General features: G+C 47.8%; 1 protein-coding gene across 11 annotated transcripts; it reads left to right on the forward strand.

Moving 5' to 3' along the window:
- Positions 1-448: 448 nt before the first annotated feature.
- Positions 449-26,777, forward strand: LOC128344282 (major histocompatibility complex class I-related gene protein-like). 11 transcript variants are annotated; one of them, XM_053294128.1, is made up of 9 exons: positions 490-644; positions 10,038-10,211; positions 10,834-11,109; positions 12,448-12,723; positions 13,523-13,807; positions 15,546-15,635; positions 22,388-22,421; positions 24,076-24,124; positions 25,380-26,777. In XM_053294128.1, the coding sequence occupies exons 2-8, from the start codon at positions 10,142-10,144 to the stop codon at positions 24,092-24,094; spliced, it is 1,050 nt and encodes a 349-aa protein (XP_053150103.1). In that variant the 5' UTR covers positions 490-644; positions 10,038-10,141; the 3' UTR covers positions 24,095-24,124; positions 25,380-26,777. The 11 variants fall into 11 exon arrangements, with proteins under 11 accessions (XP_053150097.1, XP_053150103.1, XP_053150102.1 ...); XM_053294127.1 differs by having other exon boundaries at positions 24,076-24,107; XM_053294117.1 differs by having other exon boundaries at positions 22,960-26,777.
- Positions 26,778-26,848: the final 71 nt, after the last annotated feature.

Below are 26,848 nucleotides of genomic sequence, written 5' to 3' on the forward strand. Positions count from 1 at the left end.
ACACCTGTTGATGCTTCCATGATTGGTCTAACTTTACCCTCTCCTGGGGTTTTTTGGTCTTTTTTTAATAGCAAAGCCTGAAGATGAAGAGATCCACTCAGGTCTCACTGAAGCTCACCCCAAGAACTCTCACCAGCCTTTAAGAGTGTTTGTTCTGCTCCCTGATCTGGGTTCAGACCCAGCAGCAGCAGCAGCCTCCTATCACCAGCTGACAGTGTCGTCCTGAGTTTGAGAAATCTCTCTCTGATTGGGCTGATCTTTTCTCCTGCTGATTTCCTAAAGTATTTGCATCCATCACAAGTGTTCCAATACTAACTGGAACACAAAAGATGATTTTCAAAAGAGATGAGGGTGTTCTGCACTACATTCTCCATCCTTGTTAGTCTTCTAACAATCTCTGCTTGTTAGTCAAGCAATTCCCCGCTGCGCCACCATACCCACCCACGATATCCACGTAAGAAGGAAGAAAGGGGGAGCTCTTTCCGCCAGACTAAGGCTGAGCTGCCGTGCCGCTAGGAGGAGGCGCGCTTACTTGGCACGTAGACACACACACCGCCATGCTGAGCCCAGAAGGGCAATGATGTCCTTGTGCTCCGAGACTGAGTCTCTGCCTGGCCAGCCGCGGGTGCTTCTTCTAGGCCGAGGTGAGTCGCGGGGCCGCCGCTTTGACAGGGAGTCCGAGCTGGAGCGAGGACAGGAGCACTCTGGGGGCTACTAGCCGTGTCGCGTTGGCGATGCATGTTTGCGGCTGGCACTGGGCAGGCTGGCGTAGCCAGCGGTGGGTGGGTGCTGTGGGCAGACAGACGTCGACGGTGGTGCCCTCTACATGAACTGGCTACAGGCGCGGCAGTCTGACTCTGCGGGCTGGCCGGCAGGGCGCCTTCCCTCTGCGCCCATGAAAGGCGATTGTTTGGACCCAGGCGGTGGGTGTCCATCCCACCCGCAGCCTGCCGCTTTAGGCGACAGCGTCGGTCCGCTTAGTGGGCGCGGCTGGCCGTGAGGTCCCCTGGAAGTGTACGATACTCCGCCTTTCTTCTTAGAAATGCAAAACCCATCATTTCCACCCCACCCTCCCTAGCCGATTCCGATGCAAGAAGGCGGGCAACGGGGCTATTCCCAGGGGCAGGGTCGTGTGTGCAAAAATGGGTATTTTGTCGGTCACCCGGAAGTATGATTCAATTCATTTCGCTCCAACTTGTTCTTTAAAATATATAATAAATGTGTGACCCATGAATTTTGTTCCTGGGAAGTTGCAGAATTGTCGAGAATCCCGCAGCACAGGAAAGTTTGCTTACAAAGTTCAAAGCGAGAACTGGAAATCTTTTCCTGGTAAGGGAAACTCAAAAGGAGAACTGGAAATATTTTCCCCTGCTGACTGCGCTCTGAACAACTTTCGTTTTTCAGTCCGCTTGCAGGGAGACATCTGCCCAGCAACAGCTCACGAGAGTTCTTCCTATTGGTGGGAAATTTCAATCTCAGCCAATCCTGGACTAGGGGGGGTTTCTTGTTTGGGACTTTCCTGGTTCAGACTGCGCCTCCTCTGGGTCTGCGCCCGGAGCTGGAAATCCCCGGTTGAGGAGGGACTCGAGGGAGACTGCTCTGGCGAGTCCTATCCTGCAGGTGGTGGTGGTGGGCTAGCTCCTGTTTCTGGAGTTTGTGTGAGCAGAGAGAGGACTTCTCAGTCACTCACCAGCGGGGCTGCTGGGTGTGAAATGCATGAAAGCGGAGAGCGGGGCAGATTTGCAGGCAGCCCACAGAGTAGAACCCCGAGCAGAGCTGAGTGAACGCTGAACATCCTTCCCCGCCTCTGGTATGCTGGGAATGGGTCGCTTCCATTGCCAGTCAAGTATAGTTGGGTGTGCGTGGGAAGGGGTTGCATTTTCTCTTCTAAGGTGAAGGAAGGAGTGACTGGGGGAAACTCAAGACAGGTAGAGGGGTCTCTCTTGTGTTCTTCTTGTAGGAAGTAATGATGTGGCAAGATTCAGGGACGGATTATGACATGCTGATGAGGAGGCGTAACTAGGGAAAACGGTGCCCAGGGCAAGCACTGAAATTGCCCCCCCCCCGTGACGAGCCCTGAACACTCCAGCCGCCGGCGGCCTCCCCCTGCCCCGTCCCCCCTGCTGCCCTTCGCTGGTGGGGTGGGTGATCCGCGCAGGATCCGCGCAGGTTCTGCGGTAGGGAAGGGGACCCCCAAAATGATTTGGCGCGGCAACCAACCTGCTTTCCCGCGCCCTATCGCCAGAGCGGGAGAGAGAGAGAGAGAGGTACTGGAGATAGGAGCTCCAGGAGAAGCAGGGTGGGGTGGGTGAGCAGGGATTAAACATGCACAGAAAGGCCATGTCTTTATGATACTTTGGAACTTGAGTTTATCCACAGTATGAAGATGTATGCAAATATCCTTTTTTATTGTTTGAGAATTTGGGCATATAGGAACATGGGTTCCATTCACTTTACTCTATGAATGCTTGCATGAGATTATAAGAGCCAAATACCTATCAATACTTTAAAAACAATAAGTTGTTTATATTCCTTCAGGGTTCTAAGACAAGCTTCTTCTCCTCTTTCCTCTCCACCCCCCCCAGCTCAAGTGCAAAAAAGCCCCAAGTCACCCATGCTGCAAATGACAATAGCAGTATTTTTATGTATGAGGAAACCACTTCTGATGTGTACAGACAGACTTCTTGAATAATATTCTAAGCACAGAGACAGACTTCTTAAAGCAATCTCTTGAGCATTTGCATGTGGAAATGCTACAAGACTAGCTGTGAGCAGGTTCCCTAGTTTTCCCTTCAATTTTGTTTTATCTATAGATAGAGCTCCAGAATAGTTCTATAGATTGTTAATTCCCACATTACATTTTCACGTGGAAGCACCCATGTTGTGATTGCTCTAAAATATCTATCTGTGCGCACAAAACATTTTGTAGGAAATAGTCCTAAAATAACCTACAAAATAATTTGGTATCATGTGGAAGAAAACTACTGCTGTTATACAGTATTAATTCCTAATTTTTCACATGGCTGTAATTAATATATATCATTATTATGCTGGAATAATATAAATCTTAAGAGAAGGAAGGAAATTGGGTCAAAGAACTCCGAGTGAGTTGACAAAGCAAACCACTCCTCTTACCAAAAACCTCTAAAATCACAAGATGGTTCTCTTGATTCTTTAATTATTCTGTGTAAAAAGAAGTACCAATTAAGGTTGCCTTTCCAACTGACTTTGCACCCTAATGTGGCAGTACACAAATGTCACTGGTACAATACATTAGATGTTTTATAGGTTAATTATATTGCCACCATCTTTTCTGTCCACTTAATAATGCAAACAAAACCCAAATTAAGTGTTTTGAAGCAAAAAGCAAGTTGTCTTCAACTGTGCTCTGTGCTACTTTCCATGAAGTTTATTATTATACTTTTACAAGATTCCTTCTAAGGGAAATAAACACCAAAGGTAGGATTCCAAGGAAATGACTCACAAATATTGGCAACAGGCTTTCAAAATTGAATCCAGTCTTTGCAAAACTCTACAGCAGCTCACTAACCCTTCTTAATTCAACATAGACTTTTCAAATGAAAATTAAGATAGGAGTTGCTGAAGCAACTTTTTCATGTTATTTCTCTATCCCCACCCTCCACCTCAGGGGCTTCAGTTAAGATGCCATTTTTAGCTCCAAGTTGGGAATGTTTAATGATTGAGTCATTGTAGCAACAGAGGAGAAGAGGAATAATTTATCTTCATATGCTGAAGCACTACAGCAAAATATTACTGATAAACACCTTCACAGATTGCCTTGGACAAAAAAAGAGAGAGGGAGGGGGATGGGGAGACTAAAGTAGAAACAAGTTAACATACACCACTTAATATCTCAATGAGGTGAATTAAGGAGACAGTATGCTTCTGAATCATTGCCTTTATTGGAGTATCCTCCTGTACCCCTTGGTTCCCAAACGGGAAGGTTCGTTCCCTGGGCGGATAGAGTCCAATCAATCAAACCCAGGCGAGAGGTCTTAAGATCAATAGTTTATTGCTCCTAGGAAAAGCAAGGTGCTATCTTAGCTCACGCCAAAGATAGAACCCCAACTCAAGGCATAACCAATACATTTATAGACTTAGCTTTGCAGATTACAAATAATGACTCAGTATTACACAAGAGGCCGATCTGCTAGTGGTTTAGTCTAAGTTCCCCTTTCTTAAGATTCGGTTACAGAACACGCGTGTAAGCATCTGGCCTTAGCCGGTTCTATCTTGTTATTCCACCCCTTGTGGTCTGGTTGCTAAATATACAATTTTGCTTGCTGTGGGGAAATCGACCTACTAGGGGAAAGATTAATTCCAGCCTATCAAACTCAAGATGGCGTAGCTCATGTCAAGCAGCTTATGTCAAGTGTCAAAGCTTAAGCAGTAAATACATGTTATGCATTCAAACATTAGTTTCATATACACCATTATCTTGTTATTTGTTTAGTTACATGGCATTCTTCTAGAGGTTTGCAACAGATAAAAACTGGAAGGATTAAGGCAACTGCTTATACAGCCCAGGTCTTACAAATGGACTAAATGAAGTTGCACTAATATATCCCAAGTGCTGCATATTTATTTCTTCTGCTGATCCACAAACTCATCTTAGAATTTAAACAAAAATGTACATGCAAGTTCACACAATATGTTTGTGAATGCATGTATATGTATCCCTAACAATTTCCCACCCCTATATGCATGATGTCCCCTTTACATGCATACAGTGCACCTACTACAGGTGCCCTTGCTACAGATTTCTGCTGGACAAGAAGAGGTAGTCATTTCCCATAGCTGGCAGTGATTATGTCTATCGCCCACTTCTTCTAAAGGCATGCAACCCACACCCCACTGGTCACTGGCAAAACTCTTATTGAATTTGGGAGCTGTGCCTTTGCTCCCGAAAAGAGTTTTGCATCAATCCTCTGTCACTACCAAAGGAATGAAACATACAAATATCTATTAAGTGTATATATAATAAGCATAAATATATGAGGATGCACACACCTGTGTTGAATATTGCATGCATGCACATGCACGCTCTCGCTCTTGCGGCAGCAGCAGGAGGCAAGAGACAAGGGCAGGATGAAGAGCGGCCAGTTTCCCCCTGCTAGGTCTCGCCCTGCTGCCTCCGAAGGACGAGTTTCCCGCCGCATCCCAACAAGCCTTAGAGGCTGGGAAGGCGGCAGTGGGGCGGGGGGGAGCTGGCTTGGGTTAGGGAAGGGAAGAGATGGCGACGCCGGAGGTTGAGCCGGAGACTAGAGGACCCCCTGCAGGGGCAGCACCACCACCAGAGGAGACTCAACCCGCCTCCCCCCGCTCTCCGGCGCTCCCTTTCCTGAGTCCAAAAAAAGGCGCCAGAGAGAGTCAACGGCTGGACAAGTCGCGGCGGCCGCTCCAGCGTTACGCTGAAGATTGCGTGCGTGCGTGCGTGTGTGCGTCCTCACCCTGGCAAGCCACTAGAGGACCTGCCTGGCCTGAATAAGCTGCGTAGAGCGACGACAAAGCAAGCCAGCCAAGGCAAGCAAGCAGCATTAGCAATAATAGCAATGCAAACTAGGCATCCGGCACCCGCTGGCTGCCGCCAAGCCAGCAAAGCAATGGGGGGGGGGAGGTACGGGCGCGGCAGGGACCGCTCGTGGGGGAGGGGGCGACACGCGCTCCTTTGACTGCCGCTAAAGAAATTTTTTTTTAAAAATTGGGGGATCGGCGGGGGGGCATGGGACTTTTTGGCGCCCCCCATGTGACCCGCCAGAGTGGCGCTGGGGGCACGTGCCCCCCCTGCCCCCCTATCGTTACGCCCCTGAGGCCTCCTAAGCTATGTCAAGCGAAAGCTTAGAAGGCCCCATAGCATTACAAAATGGGTCCGAAAAAGGCCCACCCCAGCGCATCTTTCACATTCACTCTCCTTGCCGTGCTGCTCACGATTACAGCAGAGTTTGCCTGACACTGAGTGCTTCCTGTAACCATGATGGTGGGTATTAAGTCTAAACTGGGCCCTTGTCTAATAAAGTGTCGATGTAACTTACATAATATACAGATTTATAAACTCAAAATGAAAATAATAGTGTAGCCAAATAAGCATATCAGAATGATAATGTCTGTCTTAGGGTCCCCCCACCCTTCACGTTTATTTCTCAGCCTATTATGTTAAACTTGAGATTTAGTTATTGTGTGGTATTCAGAGGCCCCTCAAAATGTGAAGCCTTCAGCTGGGACTTACTTAGCTCGTGCTTAAATCTGGCACATATTAGACCCCCCCCACACACAAACACCCCAAAAGGCCCTGTATACTGGCCGTAGGGAAAACCATCCTCAGCTAAAACCAATTATACAGTCCAATAGGAACCTCCACAGTGCTTTCACAACCAAGCCCTGAATCTTCTTCTTATGAAAGTTAGCCTCTAAACTTGGAGCCTCAATATTCAGGCCTCACAGCTCACTAAACACACACACACACACACACACACACACACACACACACACCCTCCTTCTCTAGACTAAAAGCCAAACCACCCTAAAGTAGGTGCATGGGCGTAGGAAGGTTGGAGTGGGCCCAGAGACAATATTTTAAAATGCCCCCCCCCCACTGAAGCTCAACTCATGAAGTAAAGAAATCTTAAATGAGGCTGAATAGTGGTAACAAAAAGCATAGTAAAATGTATATATAACCTATGTGCCACAATAGAACATCATTCTAAATTATTTTTTAAAATGTGGATGATGCAAGTCATTTAATGGTACTAGAAAAAGACATGCTGTTCTGGTAGCTCCAGGTCTTAATACTCACATCGGTTTTAGAGGATGAATACAACTGAAGGAAGCCCGGGCAGGTGTGCGGCTGGGGGTCAGTCATGTGACTTGCTTCTGGGGGACCCCCAAGGCAGTGGGCCCCCAGACAACTGTCTCCCGTTGCCCTATTATAGTTACGCCCCTGAGTAGGTGATTGATTGTTTCTCTTACAATCAGAGCTGGGACCGGCAGAGGAGGCAAGAAAGGCACAGGGTGCACAGCACACATAGGGATGCAACAAATGATAGTTTTAATTTAATAATACAGTCCTTCCTCCATGGTATATATTTTGCGATGCTTCAAGTCACATCACTTGAATGAAGTCTCAGAGCCTCGTGGTGCACCACACTGCACGGATGTTTGGCAGTTTGCAGTGTTGGGGAGGGGAGTTACCCAAACCTTTGCAAAAGGCAGACAGACATAGCTACAGAGCAAAAGAAGAACTCCGCCCTCCTTTCAACAGTAATTCACTGATCCTACAGCTTGAAATATATGCATGAGCTGCCTGCTTCTCTTGAAACATAAAAATGCTATTTATGGCAGGAAGGGATAGCAAGGCCCTGCTATCTATCTATCTATCTATCTATCTATCTATCTATCTATCTATCTATATGAGAGAGGGAGGGGGGAGAGGGGGCTCGTTCAACTAACCACCATAAAGCAAGTGAACTAGATATTCCCAGGGAGTACGTACTTATGGCAGGTGTGTCATCTGAACCTGCCACTCTCTAGTTCCTGTGTCGGATCCTGACTTCCGCCAAACCTTTGCCTGAGATTCTTCATCCATGTCCAGATGTCTGACAGTTTGAGTGGAGAATCTCGGGTGGAAGTCGGGAATCAGCACAGGAACTGGTTTTGAGAGGTGAAATGTGCACCACCATTCCATTGGGAGTGGAATTTTTCAGACTTTGCCTGCAGCACACAAATCCCTTGTCACAGCTCTGTTTCCACTAACACACTCTACTCAGAATCAAATCTCCCTATAAGCAGGGCCGTCCCTAGTGGGGTGTGGGGCCTGGGGGCAACTCAGCATGTGCAGGGCCCCCTTAACATTTCATATGATTACAAAATCATACTGACTGATGACATACTGTGTAAATGGTGCGAGTGAGGTTTTTGGACATGTCCAACAAGCATGGACATATAGTGCATTTGTAAGGGGGAAAGTTAAAAGCACAACACATGCCCCTTGCTTTTCAGTTCTCACTCAAACATTCTGGATTGCAAACCAACTTGAGCACAGCAGTTTGCTTACTAAATAAATAGCTAACTAGCTAGCTTGGCCCCCCTTTAACTCGGTGTGAAGTACTCTATGGATAAGAGAGAACTCTCTTGCAGCTTTATAGCAGTAGTGGGAAATTTTAAAAGTCAATAATTTGTCCAATCCTTTTCAGTTTCAATATTCAGAACCCTCCCACCCTGCCCTACATCTGTTCCCAATATCAAAGCCCCATAGCAAGCCATTCCATGAATATAAAAGGCATGTTTCATGTATATAATGAAAAAAGGGAAATCCCATAGCTTCCCTTGCTGGCTCTGAGGAGGAAGAGGAAAGCACAGGCTCTCAGCACAGTCTAGGGCTGCAGGACAGGGCGGGCAGAGGGTGTGTCCTGAGCTCTGGTAGGCAGCCAGCACTGGCCACTCTGCCTCCAGTCCAGGCTGGAGAACTTCAGGTAGGGTCAGGGACTGGGCCCTGGGGAGAGCTTCAGGGTGGCCTGCACTGGAGGAGAGGCCTCCGGAAGGCCCGCACACCCACTGAACAGCTGAGAGCCCGGAGGAGGCTGCAGTAGCTTCCTGCAGGGAGCCTTTCCTAGCAGACAAGTCTGTATGTGGCTCCTGAAGGGATGGTGCATTTTGGAGGGCAGGCGGCTCCAGGTTGCTCCTGGGCTCTGCCTGTCCCAGCGCGGGGGCCCAGGGCGATCATGCCGCCCTAAGGACAACCCTGTTGATAAGAAACAGGTTCCCTCCAGGAATGAGAGGTTTATCATCTCTGGAGGCTAGTTAGTTATTTTTATTTACGGTCAATGACCAATCAAAACAGCACCTGAACAGTAAGTACACAATTAGAAATCTAAAACCAAATAAAATAAATGTAAACACAAGTTTGCAAGCATCTTATTTTGCATGCCGTGGCACAAAAACATGCAATTCTGTAAGTAGTCTCCTCTTGATGATCTGCTAGAAAGAAAGCAACATGATAACCATCAGAAGGCCCAGAACATTTTTTCATATAAGGCTCAATCCAAATGGAAAGAATTGATTCATAGAAGGAACAGTGAAGCAAAACATGAACTATTGACTCAACCGCACCTACACCACAAGGGCAGAGGCGATTCCTTCGGGGGACTCTTATATCGTCCCTTCTTTTTAATTTAATTTAATTTATTTATTAATCACATTTGTACACCGCCCCAAACTTTCGACTCTGGGCTGTTTTAAGAGGCTCTATTTATTTATTTATTTACACAGTCAGACAGGCGTTATTGACTGGTTTGTTTTATACAGACATCGAGTCCTTCCCAAGGGGATGGCTGAATTTTATCATCAATACTGTTGGTTATTATAGATATCGTCGCAGAATATAGGCTGTTCCCAGTAAAGTTGCTTTTTGTAATTGGCTGATGGTGATTTCTGTGGCCCCTATGGTGTTGAGGTGCTCTTCAAGTTGTTTTGGAATATTATTATTATTTACATTTTATATCCCGCTCTTCCTCCAAGGAGCCCAGAGCGATGTACTACATACTTAAGTTTCTCCTCACAACAACCCTGTGAAGTAGGTTAGGCTGAGAGAGAAGTGACTGGCCTAGAGTCACCCAGTTAGTATCATGGCTGAATGAGGATTTGAACTCAGGTCTCCCCGGTCCTAGTATGGTACTCTAACCACTACACCATGCTGGCTCTCATGACCAAGCTTTTGGTTAGGCTTTAATGGTTTTAATTTTGTTATAATAACGGTTGACTTGTGCGATCTGCCATCCATGAGACTCCATGATTTGACAATATAAAACTGTGATAGGTATATACATACATACGTACAGGGACTGGCAAGGGATATCAGAGAAACAGATGTTATAATCAAGTTAAAGAAGAAAAAGATACTTTCTTTAAAAATATTACTATCAATTTCTGTACAAATTTCTCTTTGTCAGACATACAGTGTTTCAGCCATAAGCTCTTCCGTGGCTCTTAGTCTAATCTTGTTTTCCCCCCGTGTTGGTTAGTTCCCCATTGATCAAATCCCAGGTCTTCTTCTGGATTTCCCCATAGCTGGTTCCAATATGGGATTGAAATGAATGTGAAAGAAGTCTTCTGAAATCCAGCAGAGATGGGACTGGTCTGGTGGTGCCTCTTGCTTCTGGGTAGAGCTCTCCTCTTGTTTCAGGCAGACTGTGATGGTGAGTACCTCTTGAGGCAGAACTTCCCTCTGCTTTCAAGGATGGGAGTGAAGGATTTTGACTGGGAGATGTATCGATGACATGCATTTTCTCGGCATGCAGAAAGGGGAGGCAGATATTTAGGGGGCTTTATTCAGAGCAGAGCAGAGTCCTTATGCAGACTGCTCCTGAAGCTCTGTGTTGAATAAGGAACTAGGAATCAAGGACTAGTTTCAGCCTTGAACAGAGAATGGGTGAATGAGTGAGTGCTTTTTCTTTCCTGAGGCTTTCAGATAGCCAGAGAACTTCCTTGTGCTCCTTCGCCACCTTCTTGTGTTATGTGGTAATGGGAGCAAACACAAAACAATGGTAAAACATTCCCCAATTAGTATGTTTTACTTGCATAATTAGCAATCAATTTGCATAACATAAAATTAGGCAGCTAACATTTTGGTCCCTGAAATATTCCAGACCTTTATTCTAGAGCTCATGGGTGGCTGCTGCAGGTGGCCTATTCTATCTTTGGGAAAGCAGAGGAAGGGACTTTTTTCTGCTTTCATTGAGAGTATCATGAAGAACCACAAGATGGTCTGGGGGTGCCCACAATTGCAGGCCTCATACCTCTCCCCTCTTTCTTTTCTAGGCTCTGTCACACACTCCTTGCTCTATATTTACACATCGATCTTGGAGCCTGGCCAGGAGCAGCCCAACTTCTTCAGTGTGGCAAATCTAGATGGCTATCTTGCTAGTTTCTATGATAGCAACACAAGAAGGATTGTGCCTCGAGCCTCCTGGATGAAGAACTTAGAAGAGGACAGTCCTGATGACTGGGGCTTGCTCACCCAGCGGGCACTGATTGGTGAGCTACGGTTCAAGGGGAACCTGATGAACCTGCAGAAGTACTACAACCAGAGTGCAGGTGAGTGAAGGGCTGGAGAGACACAGATGATGATGATGATGATGATGATGATCTATTCACAAACAGTCTGCCAGATGTTATTGACTGGATTTGGTACTTTAATTATCGGGCCCTTTCCAAGAGTCTAGGATAACTAAAGAAAAATTAAATATAGCATTGTAGTATTCATGCTGTTCCGAATAGTGTGGCCTTCTGTAGCTGATGTGTTGCAGTTTTCTCGATGCCCAAGGTGTCGAGATGGTGTTCAAGTTCTTTTGGTACAGCACCAAGGGCAGCAACAACTATTGACACCATTACTGTTTTCTTTTTCCAGAGCTGCTCAAATATTATTATTTCTTGTTTACACAGTCAGACAGGTGTTATTGACTGGTTTGTTTTATTCAGACATTGAGTCCTTCCCAAGGACCTGGGATGGCTGAATTTTATTATCAATATTGTTGCTGTTATTATTATAGATATCGTCGCAGAATATAGGCTGTTCCCAGTAAAGCTGCTTTTTGTAATTGGCTGATGGTGATTGATTTCTGTGGCCTCTATGGTGTTGGGGTGCTCTTCAAGGTGTTTTGGAATTGCACCTAGGGCACCAATTACTACTGGGATTATCTTGGTTTTCTTCCGCCACAGCCTTTCAATTTCAATTTGTAGATCTTTGTATTTTCTGATTTTTTCTATTTCTTTTTCTTCTATTCTGCTATCACCTGGTATTGCTATGTCGATTATTTTTAATTGTTTTTCTTTCTTTTCGACTATGAAGTGATATCTGGTGTATTGTGTGTCAGACGTTTGTCTTTTTGTAGTTGGAAGTCCCATAATATTTTTGCATCTTCATTTTCTACAACTTTTTCAATTTTATGGTCCCACCAATTTTTGTCTACAGGTAGCTTGTATTTTTTGCAGATGCTCCAGTTTATCATCCCTGCTACCTTGTCATGCCTTTGTAGTCAGTCTGTGCGATCTTTTTACAACAGCTGATTAGGTGGTCCACTGTTTCATCTGCTTCTTTACGAAGGCGGCACTTGCTGTTTGTTTTTGATTTTTCTACTTTTGCTCTTATTGTATTTGATCTTAGTGCCTGTCCTTGTGCAGCCAATATTAAACCCTCTGTTTCTTTCTTCAAGTTGCCATTCTTAAGCCACTGCCAGGTCTTGGTGATATTTGATTTTCCAGTTATTTTCATTGTGCCATTTGGTGAGATGGGGCTGTAGCTCAGTAGTAGAGAATCTGCTTTGAATGTAGAAAGTCCCAGATGAGAGAGGAGGGGTGGAAGGGAAAGAGAGGAGGGAAATGCATCTCACTCTCCTCTGCGCTACTCCTTTGTCCCTTTTGTCTCTCTTCTAGGGCTTCACATTCTGCAGAGAGTGATCGGCTGTGAGCTGCCTGAGGATGGGAGGAGAGTGGGGTATCACCAGTATGGCTACAATGGAAGAGACTTCATCAGTTTTGACAAGGAGACCCTCACCTGGACAGCAGCTGATACCCAAGCACAAATGGCCCAGAGGAAGTTGGACACTGATTTGGCCCGTTCCAGGAACATTAAGTTTTGGGAAGAGAATCAATGCATTGAAGAGCTGCAAAAGTTCTTGGAGTATGGGAAGGGAGCTCTGTCAAAGAATGGTAAAGATAGCAAATTGGCATGAGTGGGGGTGCGCAGTTCCTCCATTCTCTTAAATTGCTCCTGTGTGAATCCTAGACCTGAGCTGCATGTTGACAGGGAAGCTCTGTGGTCGCCAGGAGTTGACACCAACCCGACGGCACAATCTTTCCTTTCCCCCCTCTATATTCCCCACTCCAAATTAGATTTCTCCTCTGAGGGCAATGTCCTTTCCTGCATTTCAGAGGATACCTGGCCCATCATCAGAAAACTAGTATAGAGTACTCCCATTGAAATTAATGGGATAAATGGACTTGTCCAATTTCAGTAAGACTGCTTACAAATAACTTAGTCTGGATGTGAGCCAGTGACTATAATTGCCTCTCACCCTAACTGTAACACTTAAGTAAGTGTGTGTGTGTGCGCGCGCGCGTACATTTGAATACACGCATTTAAATACTACAGTTATGAAATGGACTGTTCAAGACACTGGTTTACATCCAGATTAAGTTACTCATAAGGAGTTGCCTCCTTTCCTAGTATTTTATGTCAGTTTGGCTATTGCCCCAATTCCATGGTTTCATGCTGCTTTATGTTCCTTTTCCACTCTGTTTTCATCCTACTGCCCTACAATTAGGAGTCTGGTTGGTTTCATGAGCCTAACCTAATCACATGTGTTTATATACACACCCTATCTTACTATTTTGTATCATTAAAAACCTATAGGTCTATGGGTGTCCTCATGAGGGCATTTTGTTGCTCCAAAAGCAAAGCACCCATCCTGCCAACCACTGGAGAATCTCCATGTTGTCCTTTTTGCAGAGCCCCCAGTAGTGAAGGTGAGACGCAAGGCAGGCTATGATGGCTGGGAGACCCTGATCTGCCGGCTCTATGGCTTCTACCCCAAGGAGATCGATGCCACCTGGAGGAAGGACGGGGAAGTCTGGGAGCAGGACACGTTTCGTGGGTTTGTCAGCCCCAACTCGGATGGGACATACCACACCTGGCTGAGCATCCAGATTGACCCCAAGGAGAGGGACCACTTCCGGTGCCACGTGGAACATGATGGCCTGCCGGAGCCTCTGGACTTGGCCTGGGAAGAGTCTGGTAAGACATTGTTGAGGAGGGAGAGGGGGCTGGTTCTTCTGCAGGGTGGCAGCTTCCGGAGAAGAATGTTCCTCCAGGGAGGAAGAAAGGACTCAAAAGGACTCACCCGCCCTCCCCCCGCCAGGCAGCATCACAACACAAAGTAGGGCCCTGTCTGTCCTTTTGGGTGCAAAGCAAGGAAGTGGGAATCGTCTTCTGACAGCAGAGGAGGTAAGACGGAAAAGCAGGGGCTCTGTCTCTGCAGAGGAGAAGCAAGCATTCACGTAGTCAGGCTATCTATTGGCTATATGAACATACAAAATATAACTGAAAACCATTTTTAAAGAGGGAGTTTTTGCAAGTTATTTTACTCATGTGCACAAAAAGCCGCCTTTTTACTCATGACATTCAAAGCAGGCTACAAGAGCATCTATTAATTATGTTGTTCACAACGAACAATACAATCATACATCAAAGTAACAGGAACCACAGCACTCACAGTTCCATCAAGACATAAGTTAAGTCATTGGCCTGCCGAAGAAAGGAGGTTTTTACCATCCATCCTAAAGATGGAGATTGCAAGGACCAGGCAGGTTTTTTGTGCTGGAGAGTTCCACAGCCTGGCTGCAGCCACAAAAAGTCCCCGTCCTGGGTCCCCAACACCAATTTCACTTTGGATAGTGGGGAAATACAGGAAGGGGGCTCTCCAGATGAGCTCAGTGAGTGGGAAGGCCTCTATGGAATACGTTGGCCCATCAGAGAGCCAGGCCCAAAACATTCAGGACTCTAAAGGGAAAAAACTGGCACTTCAAATTGTGCCCAGAAAAAACCTGGAAGCCAGCAGCCTCCACCTGGTTAGGCAGGCCTAGAGGATGCCATGGCTGATGATACTGAGCCATGGGCAACGGGCAGCCTACCAATGGCACAGTTCTCAAAGCGGGGACTGGGAGAGTCAGGCAGATGGCCATGAATAGAGTCCTGGGTCAGGATGAGCAAACAAATGAGAAGCCAGGGGTTCAGTGGTAAGCTGGAGACCAGGAACAGAGCAATGGTTTTTATTTTTAAAAAAGAGAGAGCCAAGACAATGGTAATGGACACATCAAGGAGACCTTGAACCTCCTGCTTGGTTTTGGCAGGAAGCTACTGGTAGCCTTCCTGTTGTAAGGGGAGCCAGTGGTTGTTCCCATGGGGTGGGGCTTTGAGACTGAAAAGCCTACTGCAGTGCAGGAGACTGCCACAAGGGGCAGCATCATGCGGCTCTTCAACCCAGGCAGAACATGATGTCCACCAAAGCACTTTCAGACTTAAAGCAGGGTCAAAAGCCAGACTGATACATATCTAGAAAATCAGTCTGTTTCATGCTTTCCTAGGGCTTGTAATTTGGGACTTTGGTGAACGTTCAATAATATTGGGGCCATTACAGAGAAGGCTGAGCCTTAAACTATTCTCAGTTTTTGCACCCAGAGCCTATTATGTGAACTATCTCTATAGAGGGAAGAGAGCCTGCCCCCCAGCAAAAAAACACCAAAAAACCTCCTTGTCTACAGAGACTCTTGCAAAACCTTCCATTTAGATGTGACTGCCAACAGATGATGGCAGGTGAAGTCCTTTTGAAGTCCTCTCCTCTCTCCCCCCTCCCCACATGTTAGCCTGGTTGTCACTTCCCCCACATACAAATGTTTCAAACCTGTACAAGCCTCCCCGTAACACAGGATAGTTGTTATGCCCTTTTATAATTTTGCTCTTTTTCCAATTTTAGCCACAGGATGGTCCCGTGTGGGAGTCATTCTTGGAGTCATCTTGGGGATTTTGGCTGTTCTGCTTGCAGTTGGGATAATCTTCTATTTCAGTAAGTGAAGTGTGAATGCATTTGCTGGGCCATATGTGAGCATGTTAGGCTGTGTTCGATTCTCACTGAGCCAGTGCTAATGACATGGGCATTGTGACTCTGGTATTGGGACCCCCCCAACCCACCTTGTAGTACCTCCCACTGTGTAATAGGCATTTTAGACATGTGTTGCTTAATCATTAGCTGACCCCGTGCTTTAGAGACACTCTTCACACACTGGAGTAAGCAAGAAAGGCCACCCACAGTTATTCCTGCTCTGGTAACCTCCAGATTAGAGTACTGCAATGCATTGCTATGTGGGGCTGTGCTTGGAGACTGCAGTGTATTTAAAATGCAGCCACTAAGCTACTAAATGAGACCAGCCATTGAGGGCACCCTCTCCAGTGCTTGAAGAGCTGCACAGGCACTTGGTCCAAAGAAGCTTGCCCAAGGGTTGGACATTGGACTGGCCAAAAGAACTGGGTCAGGACAAATGATGGTCCAGTGTTTTTAAAGGCAGTTGTGCTCAGGGGGAAGAAAGGCAGGTCTTCAAGCATCATCAGCATCCTGGCTTCATGGAATCTTTGACTGTAGTTGATCGAAGTCAAAGAAGAGGGAGGCATTTGACCAGTGTGCCACACCTAGCTGACTCTTGTGGGGGTGTAGATGTTGCTCTGATTCTGGGTCATGGAGTGGGCTTGCTTGATCCACTCTGCTCTTTCTCAACAGCTCTCAGCTTTAAGCCAATTTTCCAACTGGCTCCTTTAGCTGTGTAGTTAGTGCCAGTTTGATCTCCCAAAGATTAACTGGGGGAAATGCTTATCCTGATGCTGTTGAAGATTTCACTTGCTGATTACTTCAGATCAAGCTGCTCTTGAAAGCAGAACAACAGGCCAAGTGTTTTTCTGTGGTCAGCAGGCAACCCCTCCAAGCTTCAGATTCCTGAGTTTCCTGACTAGGTATTGACTCCTGTCTCGGCCACTGTGAGGCTTGGAGTGTTCTCTGCCACTTTCCCTGGATGGGCAAGAGGCATTTCAGCTCTGCCCTCTTTCAGGAGTGTCCAGTGTTGCCAGCACTGCTGTTCTGCGGGCTCCCAGAAGCCTCTCTGCTTATGTCTGGGACTACAAGCTTGTAGTTTCCACTCTTAACATGCTCAGTCAGAGCCTCACACGATCATGGGCTCTCTGTTTGGCATACGGGGACAGGTCAGTTAGCAAGTGAGGGAGTGCCTCCAGTGGTTGCCTGCAACACTGTAGATGCTGCTGCCAGTCTGTGTAGACAATAATGAGCTAGATGGACTAATGGTCTGACTTGGTATATGGCAGCTTCCTATGTTCATCTTGAAAGTTTTTCTTGATCTTTCATGCTATTGTGCTTTAGCAAGCACAACTCACAAAGACAATGAATCCTTTTGAAATTCACTGGAATTTCCCTCCTCAGTAAAGAGAATCAGGGAAGAGGGAACATCTTGGCAGGGCAGTGACTGTGTTTGGGCTTCTGCCCCACCTCTTTCTCCAGGTGTGTGCCATCTACCCTCAGCCTCTGTGGCTTTAAAGCTGGGGCTGGGCCAGGGACTGAGGAAGGGAAGAGGGAACATCTTGGCAGGGCAGTGACTGTGTTTGGGCTTCTGCCCCACCTCTTTCTCCAGGTGTGTGCCATCTACCCTCAGCCTCTGTGGCTTTAAAGCTGGGGCTGGGCCAGGGACTGAGGAAGGGAAGAGGGAACATCTTGGCAGGGCAGTGACTGTGTTTGGGCTTCTGCCCCACCTCTTTCTCCAGGTGTGTGCCATCTACCCTCAGCCTCTGTGGCTTTAAAGCTGGGGCTGGGCCAGGGACTGAGGAAGGGAAGAGGGAACATCTTGGCAGGGCAGTGACTGTGTTTGGGCTTCTGCCCCACCTCTTTCTCCAGGTGTGTGCCATCTACCCTCAGCCTCTGTGGCTTTAAAGCTGGGGCTGGGCCAGGGACTGAGGAAGGGAAGAGGGAACATCTTGGCAGGGCAGTGACTGTGTTTGGGCTTCTGCCCCACCTCTTTCTCCAGGTGTGTGCCATCTACCCTCAGCCTCTGTGGCTTTAAAGCTGGGGCTGGGCCAGGGACTGAGGAAGGGAAGAGGGAACATCTTGGCAGGGCAGTGACTGTGTTTGGGCTTCTGCCCCACCTCTTTCTCCAGGTGTGTGCCATCTACCCTCAGCCTCTGTGGCTTTAAAGCTGGGGCTGGGCCAGGGGCGTGAGCCTCTTGGCGTGAGCATAAGGGCTCTCGTCCTTGTGGCTCTCAGCCGTGGGGCGAGCTGCCTGGAGCCCTGAAGACCTTTTCCTCCTGCCTTGACGATCCATCTTGACGATCCATCTTCCACCAAGCAAGAAGTCAGCAGGGACTGTATGAGTCTGGTCTTGGTTTTAAATTAAGCCAAGTAGCCGTGGTGGAATAGTCTGGGGAGATGTGTCTGGGAGAGCAAAAAAGTGGGTCTGGAGTGGGGGTGGCAATATCACGGGTAGCGGGCAGAGGGAGGTATGGCGGTGGGAGTTGGGCAGGCCGTTACTGGGGAAAACGGTCCAGGCAATTGAGGCCTGTTCCTTTTTCCGGCCCTTCCCCCAACCCTCTGACCCTAGGGAGCTCTGTGAACACTCCTTCGAGGATTAGGGTGCTGCTGCTAAATGCCAGGTCAGTTAACGCAAAAACATCTCTCATCCACGATTTGATTTTGGATGAGCGTGCTGACCTGGTATACGTGACGGAGACCTGGTTGGATGCGCTGGGCGGGGTTGGTCTCTCTCAGCTTTGTCCTCCAGGTTTCCAGATCGTGCAGCAGCCCCGCCTCGAGGGTCGGGGAGGAGGCGTTGCGGTCATCTTTCGAGAGACCCTCCCCGTTTCCAGGTGCCCGGTCAGGCAATCTCAGAATTTCGAGTGTTTGTCCTTGAGGGTGGGCCTCCGAGATAGGCTGGGGATTCTGCTGGTGTACCGACCACCCCGCTGCACTTCAGTCTCCCTACCTGAGCTGGCGGGGGTGGTCTCGGAGCTGGCCTTGGGTTCCCCCAGGCTTATTGTCTTGGGGGACTTCAATGTCCACGCTGAGGTCCCCTTAGTGGGTGCGGCTCAGGATTTCATGGCCTCCATGGCAACCATGGGCCTGTCTCAGTTGGTATCGGGCCCTACCCACGTGGCGGGACACACTCTGGATCTGGTTTTTGCCGATCAGGAAATAAATGATCTGGAGGTGGGGGAATTTGAGATCACTCCCTTGTCATGGACAGATCATCACCTGGTGGGGTTTAGTTTGACTGCTCCGTCTGCCCTCTGCAGGGGTGGTGGGCCGATTAAGATGGTCCGCCCCCGGAGGCTTATGGGTCCGCTTGGATTTCAGACAGCCCTCGGGGAGTTTCCAGTGTCCAGAGCTGGTGACCCTGTCGAGGCCTTGGTTGATCTCTGGAATGGGGAGATGGCCAGGGCTGTTGACACGGTTGCCCCCAAGCGCCCTCTCCGGCTTGGTGGAGCCCGTTCTGCTCCTTGGTTTTCCTCGGAGCTTAGGGCGATGAAGCAACTCGGACGACGGCTGGAGCGACGCTGGAGGAAGAGTCGTCACGAATCCGATCGAACACGGGCTAGAGCCCATTTTAGGAACTATGCCGTGGCGGTGGGGGCGGCGAAGAAATGTTTTTTCTCCGCCTCCATTGCGTCTGCTCAGTGCAGGCAAACAGAGCTGTTTCGTGTGGTGAAAACATTGCTCCACACATCCCCCCGGACAATGGGGGAGGAGTCATCTACGGCTCTTTGTGATCGGTTTGCCTGTTGCTTTGCAGATAAAGTCGCTTGCATCCGTGCTGACCTGGACTCCAGAGTTTTGGCAGTTCCGGCAGACGTGCCTCTGGTACCATCTGGTCCCGTTGTGTTGGATTCTTTTCGGTTGGTGCGGCCTGAGGATGTGGACAAGATCCTGGGCAGTGTGCGGGCGACTTCGTGCGCTCTTGACCCTTGCCCTTCATGGCTAATAAAAGCTGCCAGGGAGGGGACAGGTAGATGGCTGGAGGTGATCGTTAATGCTTCGTTAAGGGAGGGCAGGATGCCATCGTGCCTCAAGGAGGCGGTGGTAAGACCTCTATTAAAAAAGCCCTCCCTTGATCCCTCCAACCTGGACAACTATAGACCTGTGTCTAACCTCCCCTTTCTGGGCAAGGTGATAGAGCGTGTGGTGGCGTCCCAGCTGCAGAGGGTCTTGGATGATACGGATTATCTGGACCCTTTTCAATCTGGCTTCCGCCCCGGGTATGGGACTGAGACTGCCTTGGTTGCTCTAGTGGATGACCTACGCCGGGAACTAGACAGGGGGAGTGCGTCCCTGTTGGTTCTACTGGACCTCTCGGCGGCGTTCGATACCATCGACCATGGTATCCTTCTGGGCCGCCTCTCGAGTATGGGAATCGGAGGCACTGCGTTGCGGTGGTTCCGGTCCTTTCTTGAGGGGAGGGTTCAGAAGGTGGTGCTGGGGGACTACTGCTCGGCCCCATGGCCGTTGGCCTGTGGGGTCCCGCAAGGATCGGTCTTGTCCCCCATGCTGTTTAACATCTACATGAAGCCGCTGGGAGAGGTCATCCGGAGATTTGGACTGAGTTGTCAGCAATATGCGGATGACACTCAGCTCTATCTCTCCTTGTCATCTGATCCTAGGGAGGCGGTGGATGTCCTGAATCGGGGGTTGGAGGCCGTGATGGGTTGGATGTGGGCTAACAAACTGAAACTGAATCCGGATAAGACGGAGGTACTGTTGGTCAGTAGGAGAGCCAATCGGGATGAGGAGATTTTACCGGTTCTGGATGGGGTTGCACTCCCCTTGAAGGAGCAAGTACGCAGCTTGGGGGTACTACTGGACCCGGCTCTGCTTTTGGAAGCTCAGGTGGAGGCGGTGGCCAGGGGTGCCTTTGCACGGCTTCGGCTGGTGCGCCAGCTGCGTCCCTTTCTCGAGAAGGCAGATCTGGCCACGGTTACCCACGCCTTAGTCACGTCGCGGCTGGATTACTGTAACGCGCTCTACGTGGGGCTGCCCTTGAAGAATATCCGGAAACTGCAGCTAGTGCAAAATGCGGCAGCGAGGGTTTTATCCAGAGCTGCCCGTTGGGAACATATCACCCCCATTTTGAAAGAGCTGCACTGGCTGCCGGTTCGTTTCCGGGTCCAATTCAAGGTGCTGGTTTTGACCTTTAAAGCCCTAAACGGTTTGGGCCCAGGGTATTTGAGGGACCGCCTGCTCCCAAGGGTTGCTGCCCGCTGGACGAGGACATCTGAGGGGGCCCTGCTCCGGGTGCCGACAATGAGGGAGGCCCGGTTGTCGTGCACTCGGGACAGGGCCTTCTCTGTTGCTGCCCCCAGACTCTGGAATGCTCTCCCAGTGGCCATTCGTTCCTCGGACTCCATCGCGGCTTTTAGAAAGCTTTTAAAGACTTGGCTTTTTACCCAGGCTTTTACATGATTGTTTTCTACTGCGGCTTCTCTGTGTTTCTATTTGTTGTATTTGTTGTGTTGTTTTTATGCCTGTTTTTATATGTTTTTGTACTTTTAACATGATGTTTTTATTGTATGTTTTTAACTTTTGTAAACCGCCTTGGGGTTATCTTTTTAATGAAAGGCGGTATATAAATGCAAAAATAAATAAGTAAATAAAATAAATAAATAAATAAATAAAATCTTGCCCCATGGCAAAATAGCCGGCATCTTGCCCCATGGCAAAATAGTTATATTGGGCTATAACTAGCCCTGGCTTCCTGAACCAGTGTGCTTCCATCAGTCTCTACACATTGGAGTCACCCACTCTTTGGGCGATTGACTGGACACCAGCCGTAACATCTGGCTGCGTCTTGCTTTGCACGCCATTCCTGCTCTCAGCCTCCAGTATTTTAGTAGTAATATTAATTAATTCTTTTTCTGCTGCATGCCTGAACCGTCAAATTAAAACTTGCTTTATTTTTGAATCTCAACTTATTCTTAAGCTTTATTTGTTAGCCACCCCATAACAAATTGTTCTCTGGGCGGCTCACAACAGAGAATCAAAACATACAATAAAAGCACATAACACATTAAATCTTAACAGACAAAGAAAAGGTAAAAAGAAAATACAAAATACAATACAAAGCAGCTTTAAAACTCCTTTTTAAATTAGTTAAAAATCAGAACAAATCTTAAAACCCAGATTTGAAAACCCAAATTTAAAAGGTCTATGTGATCAAAAAGGACTTTGGCTGTCATCTAAAAGAATAAAGTGATGAAGCCAGGCGAACGTCACTGGGGAGGCTATTCCATAAACGAGGTGCAACCACTGAAAAGGCCCTCTCCCTGGTAGCCAACCACCTCACCTTGTTTGGCTGGGGCACCCTGAGGGGCGGTGCCAGAACATTGCACAAATGTATTCTGATGTGGCACGCTCCACTCTAGCTCGCTAATTCCCCCACACAAGCCCGAATGCATTTAGGCGTGTTTTGCCAATCACCCCAGAGCAGTACCATTAACACCAGGCACCCCATCCACTTCTTCTGAGGGTGATCTTGGTTGTCCTCCAGGTTTGTTGCACTAGAACAAAGCAGGTTGATATCCAGATAGACTTCCTGAGTTTCCTAATAAGAGTTGCCTGGAAGGATTCTGGGATCTCCTTCCTGGGAGGCTGTTAGGAAGAGACTGGAGGAGCATCTGCTTGGGAGGGTTGAAGATCTGAGAGTCCTACCTCACTCCAGAAGGTGGGACTGGATGGGACTGACTTTGAACCCTGACTCGCTGATTCTCTCTCTGCAGAAATACCTCAAGGTGGCTACATAACCAGCACCAGGTGAGTGACAATTTGTTCATCCAGCACAGAACCACCCTGGGGTAGAAAGCAAAGCGGGTAGAGAGGTGGATGTCCAGGCATTAGGTTTGCCCTGAAGGGATGAAGGGGCTGGTGATGGCAAAGACTAGCTTCTTGGGGAGAAAAGCTGGTCTTGCGGTAGTGAGCATGAATTGCCCCCTTGGCTAAGCAGGGTTCACCTTGGTTTGCCTTTGGGTGGGTGACTACATGTGAGCACGGTCTGCCATTAAATATTCCCCTTAGGGGATGGGGCCATAGCTCATGGTAGAGAATCTGCTTTGAATGCAGAATATCCCAGGTTTAGTCCTTGGCAGCATCTGCAGGTAGAGCGAGGAAAGACTCCTGCCTGCAACATTAGTAGACAATACTAGATGGTCGGAGCAATGATCTGACTTAGGATGAGGCAGCTTCCTATATTCTCCTTCCCTGGTGTAGTGATCTGGGAATGCGGGATACCTCTCTGCCTCTCTGTTCTCTTCCTTCCCTACATCTCTTTTTCGTCTGGCCTCTGGGGGAGAAGTGGAGAACCTAAATCAGTGCCCTGGATGATTTTGAAGAAACTGAAGCTCAATCCACACCAAGTGGATTCAGTCCACACCAGTTGCCACCAACTCGTTTGGTGGCTACACAGAGACGGGCCTTCTCGGCTGCTGCCCCGAGATTGTGGAATGCGCTCCCTGCTGAGATACGATCCTCCCCATCTCTGGCAATTTTCTGAAAACACCTGAAAACATCTCTTCAACCAGGCTTTCCCAGCTTTTTAAAACTTGTTTTTAAATTGTTCTGATTATTTAATTGTTGTTTTATGATGTTTTTAATTGTTAGTCATTGTTTTATGCTTTATAATTTTTGTTTAATTATTAATTGATTTTAATGGTGTTTTAATGTAAACCACCCCGAGCCTTTTGGAAGGGCGGTATAAAAGTTTTAATAATAAATAAATAATAAATAAGTGGGAGTTCTGTTAGCTGGGACTTCTGCTGACCTGAGGATAGGCACACAGCCGGTTTTGAAGGGCATTGCCCTCCACCTGCAGGCTCAGCTTGGAGGCTCACCTGCCGCTTTTCTTGGATGTGCAGGTGGCAACAGTAGTCTCTCTCCTTAGCAAAAGGTAGATCAATGTTTGTTTGTGCTCCAGACACATCCAGACTTGATTGCTGTATGTGGGGCTGCCTCCAAGAGCATCTGGAAACCTCAATGGGTGCAAAGCACAGTGACCACATTGTTAACAGGGTGTGAGTTGTGTCAAGTGCACAGCCCCAGTTTTGTTCGGCTTATTCCTTTCTGGTTCCCATGCAAAGGGCTGGCATTGAGCTTTAAAGCCCATAATAACAGTGTGGTACCCTGTGTCTGAGGTGGTCGGCTGAAAGGCTACCTCCACCCATGCAAATCTGACTACACACTCAAATCAGGGCCTGAAGTTCTGTATCGGTTCTATATGATGGATTGATTTCATGGCTTGTGGGTAATGCATATGATCAGATTTGATGGAGAAGGAAGGGTGTGTGTGAGAGAGAAAGAGAGAGAGAATGAATGTACGAATGAACGAACAGGAAAATGTTTGGGAAGATGCGGGGAGACTTTCCCTGCAATCCACCCAGCAATATTAACTCCCTCCCTTTTCTCTTTTTTGCAGTACACAAACAGATGCCTGACAGCTTCTCCAGGGCAAGTGTGGAGAAAAGGCGTGTCCAACTCAAAAAATGCTAAGGGCATATTTCTAAGGGCAAATTTTAGAAGAATTTTCTAAGGGCAAATTCTAAGGGCAGAAATCTGTAATTTGAATTCTTTATTGGCATTTAAGAGAGCCCTAAAGACCTACCTATTCAGCCTGGCCTTCCAGGTTTTTAAAATTATTTTAAAGGGTTTTTAATGTATCAGGTTTTTATAAGGTTTTGAATGGGTTTTTTTTTAGCTGTTTAATTGTATTTTAAAATCTTTGTTCCCGATCATTGATTGATTTTAACTGTTTTGTGATATTTGTGAACTGCCTTGAGCTATTCTGTAAGGGCGGTCTAGAAATTGAACAAACAAACAAATAAATAAATAATATTGGACTCAATATTAAGTCCCAGAATGTTGGCTAACTTGATGCACAGCTAAACAGAGCGTGAAGTACCTACCCCGAGTCACCTTCAGTGGCTCAGCGGGGAAATGCTTGACTAACAAGCAAAAGGCTGCCAGTTCGAATCTCTGCTGGTACTATATTGGGCAGCAGCAATCTAGGAAGATGCTGAAATCCCTGGTCCTAACCTCTGAACTTTTTAGGAAGAATAGAATCTGGGGCACATGTTGGATGAGAACTACTTTTGCCAGCCCTTGAGGCAGCCCATCTTTGGCACTGTTTGGAGTGTCCCCTTTCCACTGTCACTTTGAACAAATGGGTTCTGCTCAGGTCTCAGTTGCAGTCTTACAAAAGTCCCTGCAGCACAGCTTAGTCTCACAGGAAGCTGCCTTGTATCAGATCAGACCACTGGTCCATCTAGTTCAGTATTGTCTAGTCTGACTGGCTGCAGCTCTCCCGGGTTTTAGGTGGGGGTCTTTCCCAGCCCTACCTGGAGATACTGCCAGGGATTGAACCTGGGACCTTCTGCATGCAAAGATGCTCTACCACTGAGCTACAGTCCCATCCTGGTCGCCCTGTAGGTGTTCTGCCTTCAGCTTAAACATGTGGCTTGGCTCACTTGCTTGAGTTGTCATTTCGAGCCATTTTCTTCATCGACCCCAATCAGCTGTGTACCTGGTCTCTGCTTGTAGCACATTTTGTATGTGGCTTGATATGTTGGGGAACATGTAATAGATGGCCTTGTCTAGGGGCTTGGCCAAGATTACCTTCTTTGTATGTCCCAGTTCTGTGATTCCGATGCCTCCCCTGTTCCCCGCACCCTTGCACATTGACATGGCACTGGCTTAACTTTACCCCTGTTTTTCGTATTTCAGAATTATGTCGCACTTGACTGTGGGAAGAAAACAAGCAGCTCACTGAAGGCTTCCTTTTGTTGTTCAAGAACTGTAGATACTCTTTAATCAGGGGCACGATTGATTGATTGATTAAGTGCATAGACGGGCATAGATAAGCTGTAATTGTCCCTGGGCCTCTGAAGGAGGGAGGCCCATTGGAAGGGTGACGGCTTGTTCTTCGCTCTTCACTATTGATTTTGTATGAATTCTATGAGGTGATTGTAGTCGCTGTCTGGGTTTAATAAAAAGCTCCTGAGCAAGGGAAATAGGTGCACACAAGTGTGCGTGTGAAAGTGTCTGCATGTGTGTGAGGCTGAGCTCCAACTGGAGGGCCAGGCAGACTGATTGAAGGAACAAGCAGCTAAGCCCAGCGCTTGGAAGGCAGGACCCCGCTGAGCCCAAATGCTGCAACCAGCTACAGGTATGAGAAGAGTCGTAGGAGGAATCCACCTGGAGAGAAAGAGAGCAAATGAAGGAAGGGCGTAGCTGGAGAAGGAAAAGAGGGAGAAAGGACATATAAAAGAGGAGAGGAAGGGGGAGCAGACCAAGAAAGGGAAGGTCAAGCAGAGGCTAGGGATGTGCACGGAACCAGTTTGGAGGCCCTTTATGGGCCTCCGAACCAGTTTGAACGGCGGGTGGTCCCGCTGGTTCCAAGGCAAGGGAGTGCTGCTTTAAGGGTGGGGGAGGGTGCACTTACCCCTCCCGCCACTCTTCCCCCGCCGGCGCTCCATTTTTAGCAAGTCCCAGAACGAACCAAAAGTATCGGTGACACGCCTGTGCATGTACGTGCACATCGTGTGCTGGCTCATCAGATACTTCCGGTTAGTTCCGGTAAAGGGGGCAAACAGGGCGGCAGAGAGGTACGCTGCTGCCCCGATGGACTTTCTAAAAACAGAGCGCCGGCAGTGGAAGAGCAGTGGGAGGGGTAAGTGTACCCATCCTTAAAGCAGCACTCCCCCCCCCCACCTTCGAGCCTCCGCCACCTGGTTCTGTGCACATCCCTAGCAGAGGCTTCTCCCTCACCATCTTATTTATTTGTTATTTCTTTGTGTTCACCGCCCTGAGCTATTTTTGGAAGGGCTGTACAGAAATCAATCAAACAAACAAATGGAACACATTAAGAGAGGCCTTAATGGCAGTCATGCTGAGAGCCTGGGTGAAACCTGGAACAGAGGAAGGGTGTGAATTTGTAACACATCCCTGCCAAAAGAGTCCAGAGCAGCACTTTCCTGGATCTTCTTCAAAAGATGGCATCCAGATTGTTAAAAAGAGGGTGTCTTTAAAAACTGTGAAATGAAGGAAATTATGAGTAAATTATGAGTTGTTAAGAGAAATTATGAGTTGTTAAACCTCTGATTAATAAAGGGTTTTAACTTACTCACATTTGTGCCTGATTGTGATCTTTTGCTATGGACCAACTGCTCCTAACCCGATTGATGTTGCCCCCA

This window comes from Hemicordylus capensis, chromosome 2 (genome assembly GCF_027244095.1).
Source record: "Hemicordylus capensis ecotype Gifberg chromosome 2, rHemCap1.1.pri, whole genome shotgun sequence".
In the NCBI taxonomy this organism is placed as follows: Eukaryota; Metazoa; Chordata; class Lepidosauria; order Squamata; family Cordylidae; genus Hemicordylus; species Hemicordylus capensis.